This window comes from Danio rerio, chromosome 8 (genome assembly GCF_049306965.1).
Source record: "Danio rerio strain Tuebingen ecotype United States chromosome 8, GRCz12tu, whole genome shotgun sequence".
Taxonomy (NCBI): Eukaryota; Metazoa; Chordata; class Actinopteri; order Cypriniformes; family Danionidae; genus Danio; species Danio rerio.
Window position 1 is genome coordinate 6195001 of NC_133183.1, and position 23967 is coordinate 6218967.

General features: G+C 34.4%; 2 protein-coding genes and 1 non-coding gene across 4 annotated transcripts in view; 2 read left to right on the forward strand and 1 right to left on the reverse strand.

The window, feature by feature from the left end:
* The window catches only part of zgc:63587, a 79819-nt gene extending 69327 nt beyond the window's left edge, over positions 1–10492 (reverse strand). The window contains 1 exon segment of one of the 2 annotated variants that reach the window (NM_200459.1): positions 10388–10492. The gene's annotated coding sequence lies outside the window, so the exon portion shown is untranslated. 2 annotated transcript variants of the gene reach the window in all.
* A 3305-nt stretch (positions 10493–13797) lies between these two features.
* cldn5a (claudin 5a) lies at positions 13798–15304 on the forward strand. The gene is given in 1 exon segment (NM_213274.1): positions 13798–15304. A coding segment is annotated over 1 exon segment (648 nt). The 5' UTR covers positions 13798–14102; the 3' UTR covers positions 14751–15304.
* Positions 15305–21698: 6394 nt separating this feature from the next.
* On the forward strand, positions 21699–21862 carry LOC137496397 (U1 spliceosomal RNA). The gene has a single exon (XR_011016707.1). It is a non-coding gene; the product is annotated as a U1 spliceosomal RNA (small nuclear RNA).
* The last annotated feature ends 2105 nt before the right edge of the window (positions 21863–23967 follow it).

Consider the following 23967-nt stretch of genomic DNA (forward strand, 5'->3'; position numbering starts at 1 on the left):
TTTAAATTCAGCCCATATCAATTGTTTCCAACCACATAAGTAAATCCAGTAAATTTTTTTTCTGTGTAGTTTCAGATCTACTGAAATCTAGACAATATTTAAAATACAATAAACCAACTTAAATTTAGTAATTCTTTTCTATACTAATTAATTAATTTAAATACATTTTAATTTAATTTTCATTTCAATGACAAATATTTTGACATAATATTTAATTACAATAAATGTATAAATAAATAACATGATCCTCTAGAAATCATTCTGAAATGGTTGTTTGCTTCTTAAGATGCACATATCATTATCAATGTTAATAACAACTAAAGTCGCCAGTGTTTAATTAGAGCTGCTCGCAGTATTTTTAGAAGAAACTTATGGATTTTTTTTACCGAATAGAAAGATAATAAATAAATTAAAGCTTTATTTAAATTACTAACTGAACTTTGACGTCTGAACTTTCCTTGCTAAATATTAATTTAAAAACAAATGAATTTATTTAACAAAATGAATATGCATATGAAAGAATGAACAAATGGATGAATGAATGAAAAAAAAACTCCATTAAAAATAATAAAGGTAACAGCCACTGACCTAACTCACAATGTAAATAAAAGGATGCATGACTGAATGTATGGAGAAAAAAAAACATATAAAAACAATCACAAACGTCCATTGGCATTTTCAATAAAAATATTAATTCTTGTTCCTAAATTATAATAAATATATTTTAATATTATTTTTTTAAACATGATAAAATTTTATAAATTTTTTTGATTTTCATTCATTCATTCTACTTCACACACACTCTTTCACACTCATGTATAATGGCCAATTTTGTTTACCCAATTCACCTATAGTGCACGTGTTTGAACTGTGGGGGAAACCAGAGCACCCGGAGGAAACCCAGGGCAACATGGGGAAAACATTCAAACTCCACACAGAAATGCCAACTGACCCAGCCAGGACTCGAACCAGCGACCTTCTTGCTTGACAGTGCTAACTACTGAGCCAGCATGTAACCCGATATTTTAATTTTATCTAATATTATAAGATTTAAACGCACACATAAGCATCATAAAAATAGATATATAGCTAAAATAATTCTAAAAACACGACAATGGTCATAGTCTAGTGGCCAATAAAAAAAACTCTCCATCATTCTGACTGTCCCACACACACACACGCACACACGCACGAGCAAACACACACACACACACACACACAGTGAGATCTGTGTCGGGTGGAGGGGGAACACACTGTTCTGAAGTGTGTGTGTGTTAGACATGAAGAGGAGAGTGAGGGCCGATGACAGGGAGGGAACAATGCTGTTTATCTTTCATCTTCCTGGAAACGCTTTCCTACATTTTCACCACTCCTCATAAATGAGGCCACACACACACACACACACATACGCATATACACACAAACACACTCACTAAACCACCCAAAAACACTCAAGTGTGTTTTATGGGGTCCGGGTGAAGGTGTGTTTAATTCAGAGTTGGAATTCGTCACTGTGAAGATCTAGCAGCTGTAACATTGTTCTTCATTTTTATGATTATGAGTGTTTTTACTCCCATGACACGACAAATGATTTGATTTGATCTGATTTGCCATCAGAGGAATTAATTAAAACATAAAATATTTCTCATTACAATTTTTTTAAACAATAAAACTTATATTAAAAGTAATCAATAAAACAATATTACGGAGTTTTTTACTGCATCTCTGATCAGACTTTGTGAGCATAAATGACTTCTTTAAAACATTAAAACACAAAACTACATTAAAAATGTGTCAATTTAAGCTCAATGTCTTCAATATTTACCATATTGTTTAAGGAGGTCATATGCTACACTTTATAAAAATGATGAGTTGTATTAACCAAACGTTTGGTCATATGCAATTACAAATCCTATCAATGTGTTAAAAGGTGTAATTTATATTTAATTGAAAAACTTGACCCAATGTTGGATTTGTACATATTTGACTCAATATTGGGTTAAAACAACCCAGCATTTTTATTAAGTGTATATAAAAATATGTTATTTGAGTGCTGCTGTATTAAATCATGATTTTGTGTATAGGTTTTACAAATATGGGTCAAAACCAAGTGTAGTCCAAGTAAGTCAAACAACTTGGTCAGGCCGATTTGAAGTGTTACCTTAGCAATGGTCAGCAAAATGAAATAAAAACAAATAAAATACAAAATTAAAATATATATTAAAAAAATTTAAACAAAACAAAAATAAAAATACAAAAATAAAAAAATGTAATTAAATTAAATCAATTAAATTTATAATAAAAATATGAAACATAACAAAAATAAAAACAAATATAATAAAATAAAAATACAATATATATTAAAATAAAAGATATGAAACAAAATGAAAATTCAAAAATAAGATGAATAAACAAACACAAATTAAATGAAATAATCAAAACAGAACACTACCTGTCTAACAGTAATACTTCAGCCATGGTGTCGTCCTTCCTCCAGCGTGCTAAAGTAACTCCAATATTGATTCAGGTTTTTAAAAGTTTCAATTCATCATTTGATTTCTTCCGGTCCGTCTCGTGACTGCGCGGCCGCATTAAGGGCGAATTATACCCGCGCCTGGCTTTACAGTAATCGGGCCGAGCTCGGCTGTCCTTCGGTGCCTCCGGCTCCGACTCGGCATCTGCGAGTGGCCCGCATCTTGCTCGGAGCGCATGTGTTTGTGATGCAGACGGTCACGCGCTAATGGCGGATCTGCGTGAACACATGCGCAAAAGTCGGAATCTACATTTGCTGACAGACAGCCTGACGTGCTTATCGGAATTAAGGGAGATGACGGTCCAACTCTTTATTTAATTGGATGAACATTTTTTTGTTTTATGCTTTACCCAGAATATAAAAATACATATAAACACATTTAGATCATTTACTGTAATCATTACAATTAGACCGTGAAGAGACTTTCAACCAGCACAACAAAACATGTTTCTGAAGACAATCACCTACTGCACCTTTAACATAAATCACTCGCGCTTGATGCTTCATCCGTGTCTGGGGTGAGCGCACCATGAGTCTTGTTTTTGAATCTGCCACTATGCTGACATACAGGCATCTGTAGCTCCGCCCTCTTTTGAAAAGAGCACAATCTCATTTGAATACAAAGCGAACAAAATGGTTATGAAACATTATTTGTGTGATTATTTTGAGCTGAAACATCACACACAATGTCTAAGGACATCAGAGACTAATTTTACATTGTAAAAAGGTTCATAACAGGTCCCCTTTAAACACACACACAAACACACACACACACACACACAGCTGTAATGCTAACAGGCTGAATTCTTCTTTTCTATAATCATAAATGCTTTTACTCCCAAGATGGGAAAAACAGTTCTCTGAAAGGCACGGAAACTAATTTAGGATGAATGTCAGATTGTGGGCGTAGCGGCACTGCTTTTATAATGCTGGACACTGCTCTATCACACATTGGGAGGTCTTGTTATTGCTGGCTGGGAATTATGAGAAGGATAAACTGTAGTCTCAGATTAATCAAGTGGCCTCATTATTGCAGCAGCTATTACACCAGGGGTGATTTTTGCATTAGCATGTATATTAAGCTCAGAGATTTAACAAACACACCAGCTTTGAACTGCACCTCACCCACAGGTGGTGACCTGACTTAAAAGATTTGCTGTTTTTTTACGTTAAAATGGTTTTGAGACTCTTAGCGAAATTCCTGATGGAGCTTAGTGGATGGTAAGCTCGTGACTGCAATGCCACATTTACAGTCAGAACAGAAAAGCAGCAAAAAGTCACTATACAGCAAGGCTTCTACACATTTCCTTATTGCAATTAATTGCTAAAGCTTTTGTCATGACATATAGTATTATCAGGATCCTGACCTAAGCTGCAAAAAAGTACTTTAACAGGTATAATAACCAACAAATAGTCAGTGTGTTGCTTTATTGCCCAGGTGTCAAACTCAGTTCCTGGAGGGCCGCAGCTCTGCACAGTTTAGTTCCAATGCTAATTAAACACACCTGATCAAACTAATTTCCCATAAACTAGTCATGGGAAAAATATCAAACTATGAACATTTTTGATATTTTAAATTAGGAAAATTAACATGTGGTATAGATGTGACAAAAAACAATAGCAAGTTTACAGTACACAACGTACTTGTAAAATTTCTTTGAATTAAACTGCACAAGAGTTTGCTCTAGAACAAACATGTTTTATTTTATTGTACATTTTTGCATTTATGAGGGAAAAGTTTGGTTATTGATGTAAATCCTCTCTGTTGTGGATATGACGGATGTAAAATTGCCACTTGTGTGACTTTGCTAAATCAAATATAACTGTTTGAAAATATTTTTCATGGCAAGACGTTTGCATGGAATTGCTCATTTACGGTATTTTGAAGCGCCCACGATATCAACATTGTGCCTGTTCATTACTACGACATATTGGATATTGGCATATGTCTAAATACACTGTTATTGCACAACTGATCTTCTGTTCATAACAGCTCTGGAGCTGAAGAGTAAAACGTGCCGACTCATGACCTCCGTCACCTTGAATCACTTTAAAGCAGACAGAAATAACGCATATATGGTTCAGTGAAGAAATAGGATGGGTGAAAGGTTAAAGATGTAAATAAAGAGGAGACAAAAACACATGATGACAGGTACGTATAGAGCCAAGATGGCAGAAACTTCTTCATTGAACGTTTTAGAGATCCATGTTAAAGGATTTACTTTAAACTTTCAAAACGGCAAGATTATTGTCCAATAACGGTGCCTCACTGATTGATTGATTGATTGATTGATTGATTGATTGATTGACTGACAGAAGTTTGTCTACACTCTTAAAAAAGTTATTTCGACTTGGTTTTGGGTCAAATATGAACAAAATTAACAGCTGGGTTATTTGTTTGTGTTACATTTACATAGGACCTAATGGTTTGTCACAATTTGGGATGAAATAAACCCTTTTTAATATTGTATAAAATTCAACAGGCTCAATTAATGCTTTATTTGTTTTCAAATAGCAAGCTCTGAACTTTTAACCCAAATTTCATTAAAATATATGCAAATATTATATTAATTATATCTTAAATATGTTTTTCTGAACGATCAAAGAATTTTGGAATAAAGTTTCTACAAAAAATGTGAAGCAGCACAAGATATTTCTTGAGCAGCAAATATTTATATCACAGGTGTCAAATCCAGTTCCTGGAGGGCCGCAACTCTGAACAATTTGGTTCCAACCCTAATTAAACACACCTGATCAAGCTAATTGAGTCCTTCAGGCTTGTTTGAAACCTGCAGGTAAGTTTGTTGAAGCAGGGTTGGAACTAAACTGTGCAGGGCTGTGATCCTCCAGGAACTGGCTTTGACACCTGTAAATTATATAAATGATTTCTGAAGGATTCTGTGACACTGCAGATCAAAAATGATGCTGAAAAATCAACTTTGCATAGCAGAAATAAATTATACATTATTAAGATTACAAAAGAAAACGTTTATTTTTAAATTCCGTAAATATTTCACAATAATTCTGTATATTATCGAATAGATTGAGACCTGCTGAGCATAACATACTTTTCACATTTATTCATTTCATCATTTTCCTTCGGCTTAGTCCCTTTATCAATCTGGGGTTGCCACAGCAGAATGAACCACTTTTTTATAATCAATCAATCTACCAACCCAAACATTCAAACACTTCAAAAAACTATGTTTGCTGTTTGTTCAAATTATTTAAAACTAATTGAAACAACACTATTCTTGATTGCTTTTAGGAATAACTTATTTGTTTAATGTTCATTCATTCTCCTTCAGCTTAGTCTCTATTTTTAGAGGCCACAGCGGAATGAACCACCAACTATTCCAACATGTGTTTTACGCAGCGGATGCCCTTGCACCCGAAAGAAACCCACGTCAACACGGGGAGAACATGCAAACAACACACACACATTAAAACATGCAGGGTTCCACACGATTCATTCATGTTATCCCAACACAAATTGATCAACTTAACACTTTTAACAAATTTATGTGAATTGAACATAAGGAAATTAAGCTGTCTCTATGAAATCTAAATAAGTAGTTTGAACAAGCAAAAAAAAAAAAAATATATATATATATATATATTTTTGAGTGCACAGAAAAGCCACCTGACCCAGCCTGAACTTGAACCAGCGACCTTCTTACTGTGAGGCAACAGTGATAACCACTGAGCCACCGTGCCGCCTTGTTTATGTTCAATCCACTTAAAACTTGTAAAAACTAATAAATTAACTTTATTCCTTCATATTGTCCCAACACAAATTAATTATGTGGAGCCCAGCACTTTTTACAGTGAATAATAGCTTATGTAAATGCTAAAATCAGCATTTTTACTGTCCTAAAAAGAAATTATGCAGTGAAACATTGATATATCTTACACAACGCTTGGCCAGAATTATTACCTCATTCAAATAATTTTCAGCACAAAGCCAGAATGACAGTAGATTTATTATACAAGCAGAAAAAACACGTTCTGAAGGAAAATAAGCTAATAAAATATTCTGCAACTGTTAGCAGTGCTTTATAATGAACAGACACTCATGTTTACCAGTCACATGTTTTGCCAAAAGCAAAAATCCAGCTCATTATAAAGTGGGAATTTCCTTTCAGTTCGCTCAAGGTTATTTTAACACAAGTAAAGCCAAAAGATACAATTTTGATGGATTCGAGCTGCCTGGAGTATTTCATTCCACTCTGAAACAACAAGGCTAAGGGTGTCACGATTCTCCAAATCCTCGATTCGATTACATTTTCGATTCTTAAGTCACGATTCGATTCGATTATGAATAATTAATAACAAATTAATTATTTGTAGCCTACCGTTTAAACTACCTGACCTGCATGGTCTTTGTTTTACCCATAACAAATCATACAGTAAATGAATAAAGGCAAGTTACACACATAATTACCACCTGTCAATCACTTTTTTCTTGTGAATAGGCAGTGATCTCTGTCGTTATAATGGCGTCGGTAAAAAAGGTGCACAACCAACAGGAACCAGCCAACAGCATCTGAGGTGTTTGCTAAAATGACTAAGTACTAGGGTGAAAGTAAAAGATTGAAGCAGCCTTAACTAGGTTAATTAGGTTAACCAGGCAGGCTAGGGTAATTAGACAAGTTATTGTATAACGATGGTTTGTTCTGGAGACAGTCTGAAAAACAATTAGCTTAAGGGGCTAATAAATTTGACCTTAAAAGGGTTCATGAATAATTAAGAAGTGCTTTTATTCTAGCCAAAATAAAACTTTGTTCAGAGGAAAAAATATTATCAGACAAGGCACTGTATTTCAGTACAAAAGAAGCTGCATACAAATATTGTATATAACATGCATGATTTCAATACTATTCTATACTAGCAACAATAATGAAAAACTACTGTGTACTAATATCTAAAAAATGGCCACATCTATTCATTCATTCATTTTCTTTTCAGCTTAGTCCCTTTATTAATCAGGGGTCGCCACAGCGGAATGAACCGCCAACTTATCCAGCACATGTTTTACGAAGTGGATGCCCTTCCAGCCGCAACACTGGGAAACATCCACACACTCTTGCATTCACACACATACACTATGCACAACTTAACTTAAATAAACAGGTAAAACATAATAGTTTGAAGGGAATAGGGAAGAATAAAGATTTAAGGTGACAACAAATATCTGTTTCATAGCTTTTCTATAATCCTTAAATAGTCTTTCAATATGTCAACAAGTGAATATTGTCTGACAATATGTTTACTATATAAACTACTGTACTGAATGACACATTAGTGGACGTCTTAAATCATGGTAAAATGTATGATTTTACAGAGAGGAAAATATTAAACATGACACATACAAAGTGTGACATTTTAATTATGTGTTACATTTTCATTGATTAATGACCCCACATAACATTAACAAACAATAAAAAACATCATAATTAATCAAGTTGATAAAATCTAATAGGTTAAAAAAGAGTGGTAAAGTATAAATATTTAATTATATTAATGCCATCAAATTATTATTACTGTCTCCTCTTTTTTTACTACATAAACTATTGTTATAAACGCATATTAGTGGATGTCTTCAGTAAATCATGGTAAAATGTATGATTTTACAGAGAGGATATTAAACATGACACATACAAAGTGTGATACTTTATGTATTACATTTTCATTGATTAATGACCCCACATAACATTAACAAACAACTAACCCATAACTAACCCATTTTAAAATGTATGATTTTAAAGAGGAAAATTTTAAATTAAACATGACAAAGTCTAATATACTTTTATTGTTTAATAAAACATAATAAATATCATATTTAATTAAATGCGTAAACAAACAGTTAAAACAATTGTTTAAAGGAGAGTAGTGAAGTATAACAATTTAAAATGACTATTAATATCCATTTCACAGTTGCACTGTGATCCCTAATAATGTCATCAATATATTATTATTATTGTCTGACAAGATTTGTTACTATATAAATAAACTATTATTGCACTGAACGACATATTAGTGGGTGTGTTCAGTAAATTATGGTACAATGTATGATTTTACAGAGGAAAATATATAATTAAACATAACACATACAAACTGTAATATGCTTTAAATATGCATTACACTTTTATTGTTTTACTCCCCCACATAAAATTCAAAACATTAAAATATCATGTTTAATTAAACAAACAGGTCAAACATAATAGTTTAAAGGAGAGTAGTGAAGTTTAAGGATTTATAATGAATATTAATATCAATTTCAAAGCTGTTCTATGATTCCTAAATAGAGTTTTTTTAATATGTCATCAATTTATTATTCTTATTGTCTAACAAGATCTGTTATATGTATTGCCATTTTATTGTTTTAATACCCCACATAACATTAACAAACATAAAAATATCATGTTTAATTAAACAAACAGGTCAAACATAATAGTTTGAAGGAGATTATTTTTTCATTCATTTATTTTCTTTTTGGCTTAGTCCCTTTATTAATCGATTAATACCCATTTCACACGCAATGTGATCCCTAAATAGAGATTTTTAATATGTCATCAATATATTATTATTATTGTCTGACAAGATTTGTTACTATATAAATAAACTATTATTGCACTGAACGACATATTAGTGGGCGTCTTCAGTAAATTATGGTAAAATGTATGATTTTAAAGAGAGGAAAATATTTAAATAAACATGACACATACAAAGTCTAATAAACTTTAAATATGTAGTACACTTTTTCAGTTTTATAACCCCACATAACACTAACAAACATAATAAATATCATATTTAATTAAATGCGTAAACAAACGGGTCAAACATAATAACTTAAAGGAGAGTAGTGAAGTATAACTATTTAAAATGACAATTAATATCCATTTCATGGCTGTTCTGTGATTCCTAAAGTCTTTAAATATATCACCAATTTATTATTAATGTCTGACAAGATTGCTTACTATATAAATAAACTCGTTGTACTGAATAGAAATGAATGATTTTACAGAGATAAATATGAAATTAAACATGACATAACATTAACATAACTGTGTAACATCAGACAGATAGCACTATTGTCTTTTTTTGTTCCTTTAAAACCAGTTTTAACACATTTTAATTTGTTTTTAATCATTTTTACTCTTTGTTGTTTTTATTTACTTGTCTCTGTTATTATTATTATTATGTAAAGCACTTTGAAATACCATTGTGTATGAAATGTGCTATATAAATAAACTTGCCTTGCCTTGAAAAACATTTTTAAAAATTGTATTTGAGACTGGCAGAACTTTACAAGCAGGTGTGCATTTCTCTGAAACATTAAATAATGAATGTATATCCTGGTATGTTAGCTGTCCTGTCGGGAGTATGTGTTCAAGCAAGGAGGTTTGTTTCAGAGAGAAACGCTATTAAACTTTGAGATGTGCTGTCAAACTCTGGCCATCCTCTCCCAGACTCCCCCAAACCCCTCTCTCTGAATTCACGGATGCCAAATTCCTTAATAATTTATTAATGAAACGGATAACAGTGTGTAGATTTGAATGGTACTTCATTTGAGGAGAAACACCTCCTCTCGTCCACACCCTGCTTGATAAAATGCCTTAATTCAGGACACGTAACACTTCTAAAACTGACACGAGCGAAATAAAACAAAACCCTTATGTGTGATCTGACAGAGAAACAAGCTATCGAGGAAAAAAACATCGACATTCTTTCATGAAACTTCATTTGTGTGTAACTTTGACATGCAACAGTTGGTGAAGCCGCGCGGGAGTTGATGCAAACTCATCACTTCCGGCTACAAACGCGAAGAAACTTTCACTAACTTTTCCTTACCTTTTACAAACGTGTGATAAAACAGCAATTCTAGAGTTTTTCCACCTCCCTTGTTTTCTTTCTTTCAAGCAGGCCAATCCAGGGAATCCGGAAACCGCTGCAATTCCGCCCTTATCCCACAATGCCTATTTACTGGTGGATCGAGACCCCGGCGCAACGGGAGTCATTATGGCTCAAGAATGGATGTGGAGTACACGCGGTAGAGCGGCAATTTAGAGCCAAGATGGCGTAGATAGGTTGCAGTTTCTAGAAGTTGTCTGTTCAAGGAGCATGTCTAAGCATGCACCAAAATCAGACGAACTTTATAAATAAAATTTAGCAAAATTTAACATCAAAATGTAAGTTTAACATTGATTTTTCCATGTGTGATACTTTTCTCGTGACAATTTATAGGCAATTTATTTATTCTAATGAGTAAATATTATATTTACAAATGTAAATTTTCTTAATGTTTACCCAATTTTCCGAGTTTTCTTTGTGAATTAAATTATTTATTTACTGCGTTACAAAATGATTATAGTAAAAAGCAGGTAGCACAATCGCTTCACAGCAAGAAGGTCGCTGGTTCGAACCCCAGCTTGGTCAGTTGGCATTACTGTGTAGAGTTTGCATGTTCTCCTCGTGTTTGTGTGGGTTTCCTCCGGGTGCTCCCGTGTCCCCCACAGTCCAAAGCATATCTGCCAAGATTTGTCTCTGAAAGTCCGGGAGATGGAAAAAAATTTAAGTTTTTTTTTTTAATTTTTGAAACTTCGGGAGTTTTCCAGGAGAAATAACAAAAAGGGAGGGTGGCAGGAGATGGGTCTGAAATACAGGAGACTCCCGGGAAAACGGGGGTGGTGGCAGGTATGGTCCAAAGACATGCAGTACAGGTGAATTGGATACGCTAAATTGGCCGTAGTGTATGTGAGTGTGTGTCAAAAGTGTATGGGTGTTTCCCAGTGTTGGGTTGCGGCTAGCAGGGCATCCACTGCGTAAAACATGTACTGTAATAGTGGGTGGTTCATTCCACTGTGGCGACTCCTGAGGGACTAAGTCAAAGGAAAATTAATGATTTAGAATCAGAATCAGTTTTATGGCCAAGTGTGCTTCACACACACAAGGAATTTGTTTTGGCTACAGAAGCTTCCAGTGTACAAGTGGACAAGTGACAACACAAAATAAATATGAGAAAAAAAGACAATAAGCATTAAACAGAGATGCAGTTAGTCAAGAAATCTGGATGTTGAGTTGTACAGATTTGTTATAAATATACGGGTTATAAGTTGCTGAGTACAAGTGCGAATGGAGAAAGTATTGCATTGTATATTGATATAAGGTGCTGTGTACAAGTGCGTATGAGAAAGTATTGCACATATTTATTGCACAGTTGGGGTATATTTAACTGTTCATGAGGTAGATGGCCTGAGGAAAGAAACTTTTCCTGTGTCTGGCTGTTTTTGTGCTCTGAAGCGCCGACCAGACGGTATCGGTTTGAACAGGTAGTGTGCTGGGTGCGAGGTGTCCAGAGTGATTTTGCAAGCCCTTTTACTCACTCTGGAAGAGTACAGTTCTTGAAATGTAGGAAGGGTAGTGCCAGTGATTCGTTCAGCAGTCCGGACTATTCGCTGTAGTCTACGGAGGTTGGTTTTGGCAGCTGAGCCGAACCAGACGGTGATTGAAGTGCAGAGGATGGATTGGATGACAGCTGAGTAGAACTGCACGAGCAGCTCCTGTGGCAGGTTAAACTACCTCAGCTGACGAAGGAAGTACAGTCTCTGCTAGGCTTTCTTCATGATAGAGTCCCACTTCAGATCCTGAGAGATGGTGGTGCCCGGAAACCTAAATGACTCTACTGAAGCCACAGTGCAGTTCAAGGTGGTGAGCGGGGGGAGAGCAGGGGAGTTTCTCCTAAAGTCCACCATCATCTCCACTGTTTTGAGCGAGTTCAGCTCCAGGTATTTGCACCATAACGCCAGCCGCTCCACCTCCAGTCTGTATGCAGACTCGTCACCGTTCCGGATGAGGCAGATGACATTTATAGGCTACATTATGTCATGTTATTGTTTTTGATTTAGTTTTTTTTTTACATCTGCAAATATTTTATTAATAAAACTTCTGTAAACATTTATTTTATTTTTGCTATTTATTTATGGATTTTTTTAATCATGTTTAAACAAAGTTGAAACAAATACAGACATGTGGATTTCCTTTGTCCACCCTACAAATTTGTAAATTAAAAAGATTAAAAAAAACATTAATAAATAATAAACTGTCAAACAACAAAAATAATTAACAATATTAACAGTTTATATACTGAGCAGCAAGATGTGCTTCAAAAACTTTCAGTAAACATATAATAAATGAATTTTTATCGACAAAACAAAAGTTCAAGGAATTAAACACACAGTTTGTCTTAACATTTAGTCTTATTATTAATCAGTAGGGTCTTTATATATTCAGTGGTTTGCAAATTTTTTGAATGGTAAATTTAAAAAGCAAAAAAAATCCATGTTGTTAGCCATAAATATTCCATGTTCTGGCACTCCAAAGATATAGAAATATATTAGCCCCCCTGTTTATTTTTTTTCCCTAATTTCTGTTTGACGGAAAGCAGATTTTTTTCAGCACATTCCTAAGCATAATAGTTTTAATTACTCATTTCTAATAACTGATTTATTTTATCTTTGTCATGATGACAGTGAATAATATTTGACTAGATATTTTTCAAGACACTTCTATACAGCTTAAAGTGACATTTAAAGGCTTAACTAGGTTAATTAGGCAAGTTAAGGTATTTAGGCAAATCATAGTATAACGATGGCTTGTTCTGTAGACTATCGAAAAAATATAGAGCTTAAAGGGGCTAATAATTTTGACCTTAAAATAGCTTTTATTCTAGCTGAAATATAACAAATAAGACTTTCTCCAGAAGAAAAAATATTATCAGAATGTGAAAATTTCCTTGCTCTGTTAAACATCATTTGGGAAATATTAAAAAAAGAAATAAAAATTCAAAGAGAGGCTAATTATGCTGACTTAAACTGTATGTATATATATATATATATATATAAAAAATTTTATATGTAATTTAACAGTTTTGATAAGTTGATTTTTATTGCTTCTATATATTTTTATTATTTTGGTGCTATTTTATTAATCATATGATTAAAAAGGTTTTATTTTGGTCTTTGTTTTTGTTTTTTACACGCACATACCCCCTTCAGAGTTCCCCACAAACGCACGGCTTTTCTCTGCCTCCTCATTGGCGAGCGCAGCAGATGCTCCGCTGTGCGATTGGACAAAAGTTTCACTCCTGTCTTGAAAACACACACACACACACACACACACACACCCCTCCTCTCGCGTCCTACTATTATTCCACTCCACTTATTCCCAGTCCAGCAAAAGTCCGTTAGTCAAAGCCCAGAAGAGACGCAGTTAGGAGATGCTGTCTGGCTGACCAAAGCGCATCTAAACCAGAGGAAAAGAAAATACTTCGGATAAAAGACGACCTGAGCAAAATTCTTCCAAAACAGAAGAAAAGAAAGCAGACAACCTGACCAAAGCTCGTCTTAAACAGAAGACAAAACTTTGGATTAAAGACGACCAAACCAAAGCGCGTCGAAAACAGAAAGGAAAGGACAAGAACACTTTGGATAAAAGACGCAAACTTCCATTAGAAGAAAGCAAACTTCTAAACTCCTTTTAGTACCATCAGGAGTGGGAAAAGAAAGCGATGGCCTCCGCGGCTTTGGAGCTCCTGGGTCTGATCCTGTGCGTCTGCGGGACGCTTTTGGAGATGGTGGCCTGCGGGCTGCCCACCTGGAAGGTCACCGCCTTCATCGAGGCCAACATCGTGGTCGCGCAGACCATCTGGGACGGCCTGTGGATGTCCTGCGCCGTGCAGAGCACCGGCCAGATGCAATGCAAAGTGCACGACTCCATGCTCGCGCTCAGCCACGACCTGCAAGCCGCGCGCGCGCTCACGGTCATCTCCTCGGTCTTGAGCGTGCTCGCGCTCATGGTGGTGATCGCAGGCGCGCAGTGCACAAACTGCATCAAAGAGGACAACGTGAAAGCGCGGGTGGTGAACGTCGGAGGGGTGATCTACATCCTCAGCGCCATCTTCGTGCTTGTGCCACTGTGCTGGATGGCCAATAATATCATCTCCGACTTCTATAACCCGCAGGTGCTGCCGGCCCAGAAGCGGGAGATCGGCGCGGCGCTGTACATCGGCTGGGCGGCCTCTGCGCTGCTGCTGCTCGGGGGAAGCATACTCTGCTGCTCCTGCCCGGCCTCTGGAAGCTCCGGGTACTCGGTCAAATACGCGCCCACTAAAAGAGCCACATCCAACGGGGAATACGACAAGAGGAATTACGTGTGAATGCTTGAGTGTGTGTGTGTGTGTTGCACATGCAGATGAAAACTCGATGCTTTTTGCTGGACTCTACTTTTTTTGTTTTTGTTTTTAAGAGAGTAGTTCACCCAGATGTGAACATTTACTCACTATTTACTTTACCTCAAATGGTTTTTAACCTTTATAAATGTCTTTTTTCTGTTTGAACACAAAAGAAGATATTTTGAAGAATGCTGTACTTAAATGCTGTAACCATTGACTTCTATAGTACACTGTAAGAGTATTTTCACAAGTGTTTTCCATTTATTTACGGTTGTGAATTGCATTATGAGAGGTTGATCTCTTGTCTGTCGACTTTAGATGTTGAAAATTCAACTCTACAGTTTTCCAAAGCGACTTTGATTGGGATTTTAGTAGTTTGAAATAATGTAATGTATAGGGAACAACATAGAGAGAACAGAAAATGTATACTGGCAGGTTTTTGTAGCATACTATACAACATCAACTCAGATGATATATCAATTTAAACTGTTATAAAGGTTAAAAAAAGTCACTTTATTAAACTTTTCAAGTTTAAAAGTGAAAAAGAATAAAAAATAAAATGAAAACATGAATCACAAAACATGTAAAACTGCAAATTTTTTGATGTTTTTATAGGAAAAACAAGTTCTATGTAAGTCAATGGTTACCGGTTTTGAGCTTTCTTCAAAACATCTTCTTTTGTGTTCAACCGAAGAAAGAAACTCAAATCGGTTTGGATCAAGTAAAGGGTGAGTAAATTTTAATTTTGGGGTGAACTATCACTTTAAGCATCTCGGACTACTAAGTGGATCCGTTTATTTAAACGGGAGGATTGTGCGTTTTGTGAAAGGTGAACATTTTTTCGTTAACAAACATGTTGCTTAACAGGTTCTGGAGTGTGTGATATATTCACTTTTTAATGTGCATGATCTGTTAAACATTGAATTATTTTATTTTATTTTTTCCGAAAGCATCTTATTGGTTTATGTTAAGCTATATGTTGGCTTTTTGTTAATATAAATCAATGAGAACAATGCACATAAAGGAGAACATTTTACAGTAAACATACAGTGCTTCATTAAAATACATTCAAATGCCCTGAAGCATTATTTGCATGTTCATGTTTTAAGCATGAATTACTGACCCGTTACACATTGTATTCTTTTTTTTATGTTTTAAAGCATCTGATTGGCTAAAAATGTATTTTTTTCAGTAACTTAATGTAGGCTTAATGGTTTACAATAAGGGAAACTTCAATTATACAATGCTGAGATGCATTCAGATGTCCTTAAACATTGCATTTGCATCCAATGTTTTATTAAGCATGATCTGTTAAACATCAATTTTAAAGCATCTGATTGGATAAAATGTCTTTTAGTGACATGAGCCACCTGTAGAATTTAGGTTCACATTAATTTTCTTAACAGATCATTCAATTATATTATATTTTCATACAATATTCATGTTTTTAGGTGCATTAAGTACTGATCTGTTAAACATTGTATTATTTTGAAAGCTGTTTTCATATTGTAAAGCATCTAATTGGTTAAAAGGTTTACTTTCGGTAACATGGTGTTGAATTTTGGATAAAAAATTAGTGCAAAAATGGGCATGAAGATAAACATTTTACAATCTTTTTAACATCCAAGCAATGCTCAACAGGTCTTTAAAAAACATTCAGATGACTTGAAACATTTTTTAACATGCATGATGTTAAAGATTGCATCATTTTAAAATGTTTTTATCTTTAAACAGCATTTGACTGGCTAAAAAGTAAACTTTCAGTTAAATTTGTTTAAATGTGCATTAAAGCTGAGCATTTTATAATACATTTAACATTTTACAGTGCTTGACAGACCATTAAAATACATTAAACATTATATTTCATACAATATTCATGCTTTAAAGTGCATGAAGTACTGATCTGTTAAGCATTGTAAATTTTGAAAGCTGTTTTCATATTTTAAAGCATCTAATCGGTTAAAAAGTTTACTTTTGGTTGAATTTTAAATTAAAAATTGTAAAAAATTGTGCATAAAGATGAACATTTTACAATCAGTTTCACAATAAACATTATACAATGCTCAACAGCTCGTTAAAACAACATTCAGATGACCTGAAACATATTTTTTCATGCAATATTCACGATTTAACATGCATGATTTGTTGAACATTGCATTATTATACAATGTTTTTATATTTCAAGGCATCTGATTGGTTAAAAAGTTTACTTTTGGTAACTTGCAGTTCACTTTTTACATAATAATTGGTGCAAAAATGCGCATAAAGATAGACATTTTACAATCGATTTGACATTAAACATTATACAACGCTCAACAGCTCATTAAAACAACATTAAGATGTCCTGAAACATATTTTCTTTCCTACGATATTCATGGTTTAACATGCATGATCTGTTAAACACTGCATTATTTTACAATGTTTTTATATTTCGAAGCATCTGATTAGTTAAAAAGTTTACTTTCAGTGTCTTGGAGTTGAATTATGCATAAAAACTCGTCTAAAATTGTGCATAAACATGAACATTTTACAATGGATTTAACATTGAACATTATACAAGGCTCAGCAGATCCTGCTGATTTCCTGAAAAATAATTTTTTTTATACATTATTCATGGTTTGACATACATGATCTAAACATTGCTATATTTTTTTAAATGTTTTTAAATTTTAAAGCATTTAATTGGTTAAAAAATTTACTTTCGGTATCTTTGAGTTGCCTTTTTGCATAAAAATTAGGACAAAATGTGCATAGAGATTGACATTTTACAGTCAATTTAACATTAAACATTATACAATGCTCAACAGATCATTAAAACAACATTCAGATGACCCGAAACATACCTTTCAACATGCATGATGTTAAACATTGCATTATTTTACAACGTTCATATATTGAAAGCATCTAATTGGTTAAAAAGTTTACTTTCGGTATCTTGGAGTTGACTTTTTGCATAACAATTAGTGCAAAATGTGCATAAAGATTTACATTTTACAGTCAATTTAACATCAAACCTTATACAACGCTCAACAGATCATTAAAACAACATTAAGATGACCTGAAACATATTTTATTCATACAATAATAATGCTTTAACATGCATGATCTGTTAAACATTGCATTATTTTGCAATGTTTTTATATTTCAGAGCATCTGATTGGTTAAAAAGTTGATATATACATAAAAACTTGTGCAAAAATGTGCGTAAAGATGAACGTTTTATAATTGATTTAATATTAATGATCAACAAATTCAGATGACATTCAGATGACATGAAACATATTGTTTTATACAATATTCATGGTTTAACATATGTGATCTGTTAAACATTGCATTATTTTTAAATGTTTTGACATTTTAAAGCATCTAATTGGTTAAAAGGTTTACTTTTGATATCTTGGAGTTGACTTTTTGCATAAAAATTAATGCACAATGTGCATAAATAAAGACATTTTACAATCGATTTAAACATTAAACATTATACAATGCTCAACAGATCATTAACAACATTCAGTTGTCCTGAAACATAATTTCTTTCATGCACAATTCACAGTTTAACATGCATGATCTGTTAAACGTTGCATTATTTTACAATTTTTATATATTTTAAAGTATTTGACTGACTAAAAAGCTTACCTTCAGTTAAATGCCCATTAAAGCTGAGCATTTTATAATAAATATAGCATTATACAATGCTTAACAGATCATTAGAACACATTCACTGTTATATTTCCATGCAATATTCATGTTTTAATGTGCATGAACTACTGATCTGATCCTCTTTTTTAGAAACATAATGAGAACACAATTATAAACGCTACCGATCTGTTAGGCATAAATGTTTGTTTTCATTATGAAGTGTTTCTCTTTTTCATACCTATTAAGGATATTCATGGGTGAACGAGGAGGAATATTATGACAAATATCTGTTTTAGGTACCTGGAAAAGGCTGTAAGACTTAAGCGTTTAGTATCTGTAGCTGTTTTGATGGATGATGTTTACCGAAAGTGCTGAAGATGAGATGTTTTTTTACACTTGGACAGTCAGCAGGACAAACTCGAGACTCAAAATCCTGACTTTTCAGACACTCTCAAACTCACACTGTTGCTCGAAATCAAGTGCAGCAGGATTTTCATCCACTGTGGAAAAATGCGAAATTATTTTGGGATTCTCCTGAATTTCACGGATGTTCCTTGAAAATGTGGATTTATTTTGTAATTTTTTTATTGTCTTTAATTTGTTGAATGAATGTGGTTTGGAATAAAAATTTACAGTTTTGACACGAATATGAATGTTTGTGATTTTTTTCTTGTTTCTGGCTGTTGTCATGTACGCCGGTCAAAAGTTTGGGGTCAGTAGGATTTTTAAATGTTTTAAAATAAGCTTCTCCTGCTCACCAAGGCTGCATTTAATACATCAAAAATACAGTACAAGTTGTAAAATTGTCAAATGTTATTGCTCTATAAAATAACTGTTCAAAAGCAGTTTATAATTTAATTTAATAATTTATTCCAGGGATTTTAAAGATGAATTTTTAGCTTCATTACTCCAGTCTTTTGAGTCACATCCTTCAGAAATCGCTCTAATATTAGTTATTATTATTGTTGTTATTATTATTAATAATGAACATAGTAATAAAAGCAACACAGACTGGAGTAATAATTTCATTTGAAACTACATACAATAAGAAAGCAGTTATTTAAAATTTTAATAAACATTTCACTTTTTTACATTTAATAAATGCTGCCTTGATGAACAGAATAATTTTATAAAATAAAATTAAAAATACCCCAAACCTCAACCGGCAGCGTAAATATTTAAAGACCAAAATATCTATATATTGTTTTATATTTCCCAAGTTATATTGTTTTATATTTATCTATATTATATTTTTATTTTATATTTTAAGTCTTGGAATTTTTTTCCCCCATTGGCTATTGCAGTGTTTCTCAACCACGTTCTTGGAGGACCACCAGCACTGCATGTTTTGGATGTCTCCTTTGTCACCCATTACAGGTCTTTCAGTTTCTGCTAATGAGCTGATGATCTGAATCTGGTGGGTTTGGTTAAGGAGACATTGGTTGGGTTCAAAATCACATGCTTCCATATGCAGTATGCTAAAACAGTATGCGAGTAGAGTAGTATGTCTGAATTCATCAAATTAAAAAAAAAACAGTACATGAGAAGTACTCGGATGACTTACTATTTCTGGCGAGATTCTGAAGTGTGTATCCGATGCGTGCTGCACTATCCCATGAAGCACTGTGAGAAAATTAATTAATGGGAGTGAAGTGACGCAACTAATGTGGGTACTGTAGGTCACGTTATCGCATCAAAATGGTGAATGTAGTACATCCAAGTTCCATTCATACTGTATAGAAAGCACTTTTCTAACAGTCCAGTAGTAAATTCAAATTCAAATACAGTACCTACTGAGTGGAATGCGATTTCCAACAGAACCATGGAAAATGTGCAGAGCTGGTGGTCCTCCAGGAATGTGGTTGAGAAACACTGGTCTACAGAACAAACCAATGTAGTACAATGACTTGCCTAATTAAAATAAATTTGCATGATTATCCTATTTAACCCTTTAACTAGAATTTAAAGCAAACTAAAGTTTACTAAAGTAAAATAACTAGTAAAATATTATGTACTGTCGTCATGAAAAATAAATAAATAAATATTAAAACTTTTATGTTTAAGAAGTTGAAAAAAAAACAACTTTTAACTATTGTTAGCCCTCCTTTAAAATATATTCTCTTTTTTAAATATTACCCAAATGATGTTTAACAGAGCAAGGAAATTTTCACGGTATGTCTGATCATAGTTTTTCTTCTGGAGAAAGTCTTATTTGTTTTATTTCTGCTAGAATAAAAGCCTTTTTAATTTTTAAACATGATTTTAAGGTAGAAATTATTAGCTTCTTTAGGCTAATTATTTTTTCGATAGTCTACAGAACAAACCATCGTAATAAAATAACTTGCTTAATTACCCTAACCTGGCTAGTTAACCTAATTAACCTAGTTAAGCCTTTAAATGTCACTTTAAGCTGTATTGAAGTGTCTTGAAAAATATCTAGTCAAATATTATTTACTGTCATCATGACAACGATAAAATAAATCAGTTATTAGAGACGAGTTATTAAAACTATTATGCTTAGAAATGTGCTGAAGAAATCTCTCCATTGATCTCACATGATATCCCACATATTCTGTCATTTCCGGATGTACTTTTCAGTTTGTTGCTACACAAATTCATAAATGTTAGTGTAAAAATGCTGGGTTGTTGTAACCCAATGTTGGTTCAACCCAAGCACTGGGTTAAAAAGTGTCATTTAAAATTATTTGACAAAAATGAACCCAACATTCACTGTAAAAATGCTGGGTTCCACACATTTTCTTCACGTTGCCTCAACACAAATCGATTAAGTTAGCTTGATTGTGTTTACAAATTTAAGTGGATTAACATAAACAAGGGCTGAAAGCTAGCGCAGTGGGTAGGACGTTCACCTCACAGCAAGAAGGTCGCTGGTTTGAGCCTCAGCTGGGTCAGCTGCCGTTTCTGTGTGGAGTTTGCATGTTTTCCCAGCCTTCACGTGGGTTTCCTCCGGGTGCTCCGGTTTTCCCCACAAGTCCAAAGACATGCAGTACAGGTGAATTGGGTAGGCTAAAATTGTCTGTAGTGAATGAGTGTGTGGGGATGTTTCCCAGAGATGGGTTGCAGCTGGAAGGGCATCCGCTGTGTAAAACATATGCTGGATAAGTTGGCGGTTCATTCCACTGTGGCGACCCCAGATTAATAAAGGGGCTAAGCCGAAAACAAAATGAAAGAATGAATAAACATAAAACATTTAAGTTGTCCCCCCCAAAAAACAAAGAATTGTGTTGTCTCAACTAAGTATTCAAATAAGTAGTTTGAACAAGCAGTAAAAAAAGACTTACCTGGCAGGGGAGATACCATGATCAGAAAGATGGTTCACCGAGGGCGAGGCTTGGCCATTGCACTCCAGTCAAGCTGACTCCTGCGAATTCCCCAAATGTGGGAATCTCGACTGCACAATTTCTGGTAGTGGGGGACTGCATTCGCGCTCTCCCCTGAGCTTTACTGCATTTCGTTGCATTGTACTTGTACATGTGTAATGACAAAAAAGTTGAATCTAATCTAATCTAATCTAAAAAGTAATTTTTTTGTGTCGGGTTTGTCCATATTTGACCCAATGTTGACTTTTGACAACCCATCATTTTTTAAAGGGCCATGACACCCCCCACTTTCGGTTAAAGTCTACTTCAGAATTTTTTCAAAAGATGCATGATTGATGGGCGTGGAGCTCCGCGAGCATTGGCAGGAGTGGGCGTGGCCAGCAGGGGAGAAGGGGAGCGAACAACTTTTGACAGTTTGCTCACAAAATGAGACACAAACCCTGAGGAGACGCATGAGTTTACAGTTTACAACGTTAAAATGCAAAGAAATAAGCAGTAATTTAATGCCTTGCTACATTTGCTATTCGTTATTTCATATACACATAACCACAATTTATATCATTATAAAGATAGTGTGTTCATGTAAACACTATAAATGAGGATTCTCCCTCAATCCCCGGGTCTATTATAGATCTGAATGCAGACTCAGTGCAGCAGGTCTCCTGACCTGTCTATTTTAACCATTAGCCCTACTGGCAATATAGAGGATTTAGGCAAACACAGCAGCACAGTGATGTGTCTGAATGTGAACGAACTCCTGATAAAAGTCAACGTCCGCCATTCTCTAATTCGCGTGCTGCACGTGCTCTCATGAATAATTAAGCAGCCGGCTCTTCTCATAGGATAAGAAAACTCCGCTATGAATAATAATGAGAAACCAACGCGTCATCATTGCACTTGTAGTTCTGCGCTACGTCGCCGATTTTGATCCCGCCCCAAAAATCATTTTAAACCCGGAAGCTGAAATTAGCTGACAAAAGCTCAAAATTATCCAGTTTTCCCCACAATTAAAGTTGACAGGTGCTAACATTGTCTTAACTGATGCTCAACACAAACAAATCTGTTAAAATAAAAAAAAAGTTCTCCAGGGTGTCCTTTAAGTGTAACATTAAGCATTACAGATATAGTGAAATTTCTTACTAAGTCTTACTAAGAGTCTTGTTTAATACATATGACCTCAGTACTTCAGCACCAAGTGGTTTGAACATTAAAAATGGCTTACAGTCAGTTGTAAAGTGCAACAGTTATTGTCTGAGTCTCCAAAATACCCTTTCTTTCTTAAGGCTTAGCTGGTCATATGGCAAATCAATGCAGAAAAACACGTCAGTCACACTTAAGAGAGTGTGTGACCTGATTTCACTGGTTAGTACCAGCAGCAGTAGTGGACTAGTCACACAGAGGAATGTAAAAAGCATACAACCCAAGCAAAAAGCACAGGATTACATTTTAAATACACTGTTCAGTGTGTCCCGTCTGACTCTAATTTTGACTCCAATCCAGCAGAAGCAGTGTAAAATAAGCACTGACAGCAGCATACCTATTAAATAATGATGATGATAATAATACAAAACTGCACATAATTTATATGCTTTCCATTCATTCATTCATTTTCTTTTCAGCTTAGTCCCTTTATTAATCTGGGGTCGCCACAGCGGAATGAACCGCCAACTTATACAGCATATGTTTTATGCAGCGGATGCCCTTCCAGCTGCAACCCATCTCTGGGAAATATGTTTTCCAATTTGCAACAATTGCTTAATTCTTCCAGCTGTGCTATTGTGCAACTCAGGTTATGCACAGGACAAACCATAATTGATTGAGATCATAAATTAGTTTTGCATGTTTACAGAAAACATATATAGTTCATTCAATTAAAGTCTTTCACTTCGTCATCAGTCCCCGTCACTACCGGTGTGCCCCAGGGTTCAGTTTTGGGTCCCCTGCTATTTATCATCTATCTTCTTCCACTTGGTTATATTTTCTGCAAACACCAAATTCATTGCATTGCTACGCAGATGACACCCAGCTCTACCTATCAACCAAACCCAAACTCCCACCTTCATCCCTTACTAACTGCTTTGCAGACATCAAATCCTAGTTCACCACAAACTTCCTAAAATTAAATGACAATAAAACTATAACTTATAGGTACACGATCCACTTTAAACAAATCATCCATTCCCACAGATGATTCTGTCATTACCCTCTCCCTTCAGTTTAAG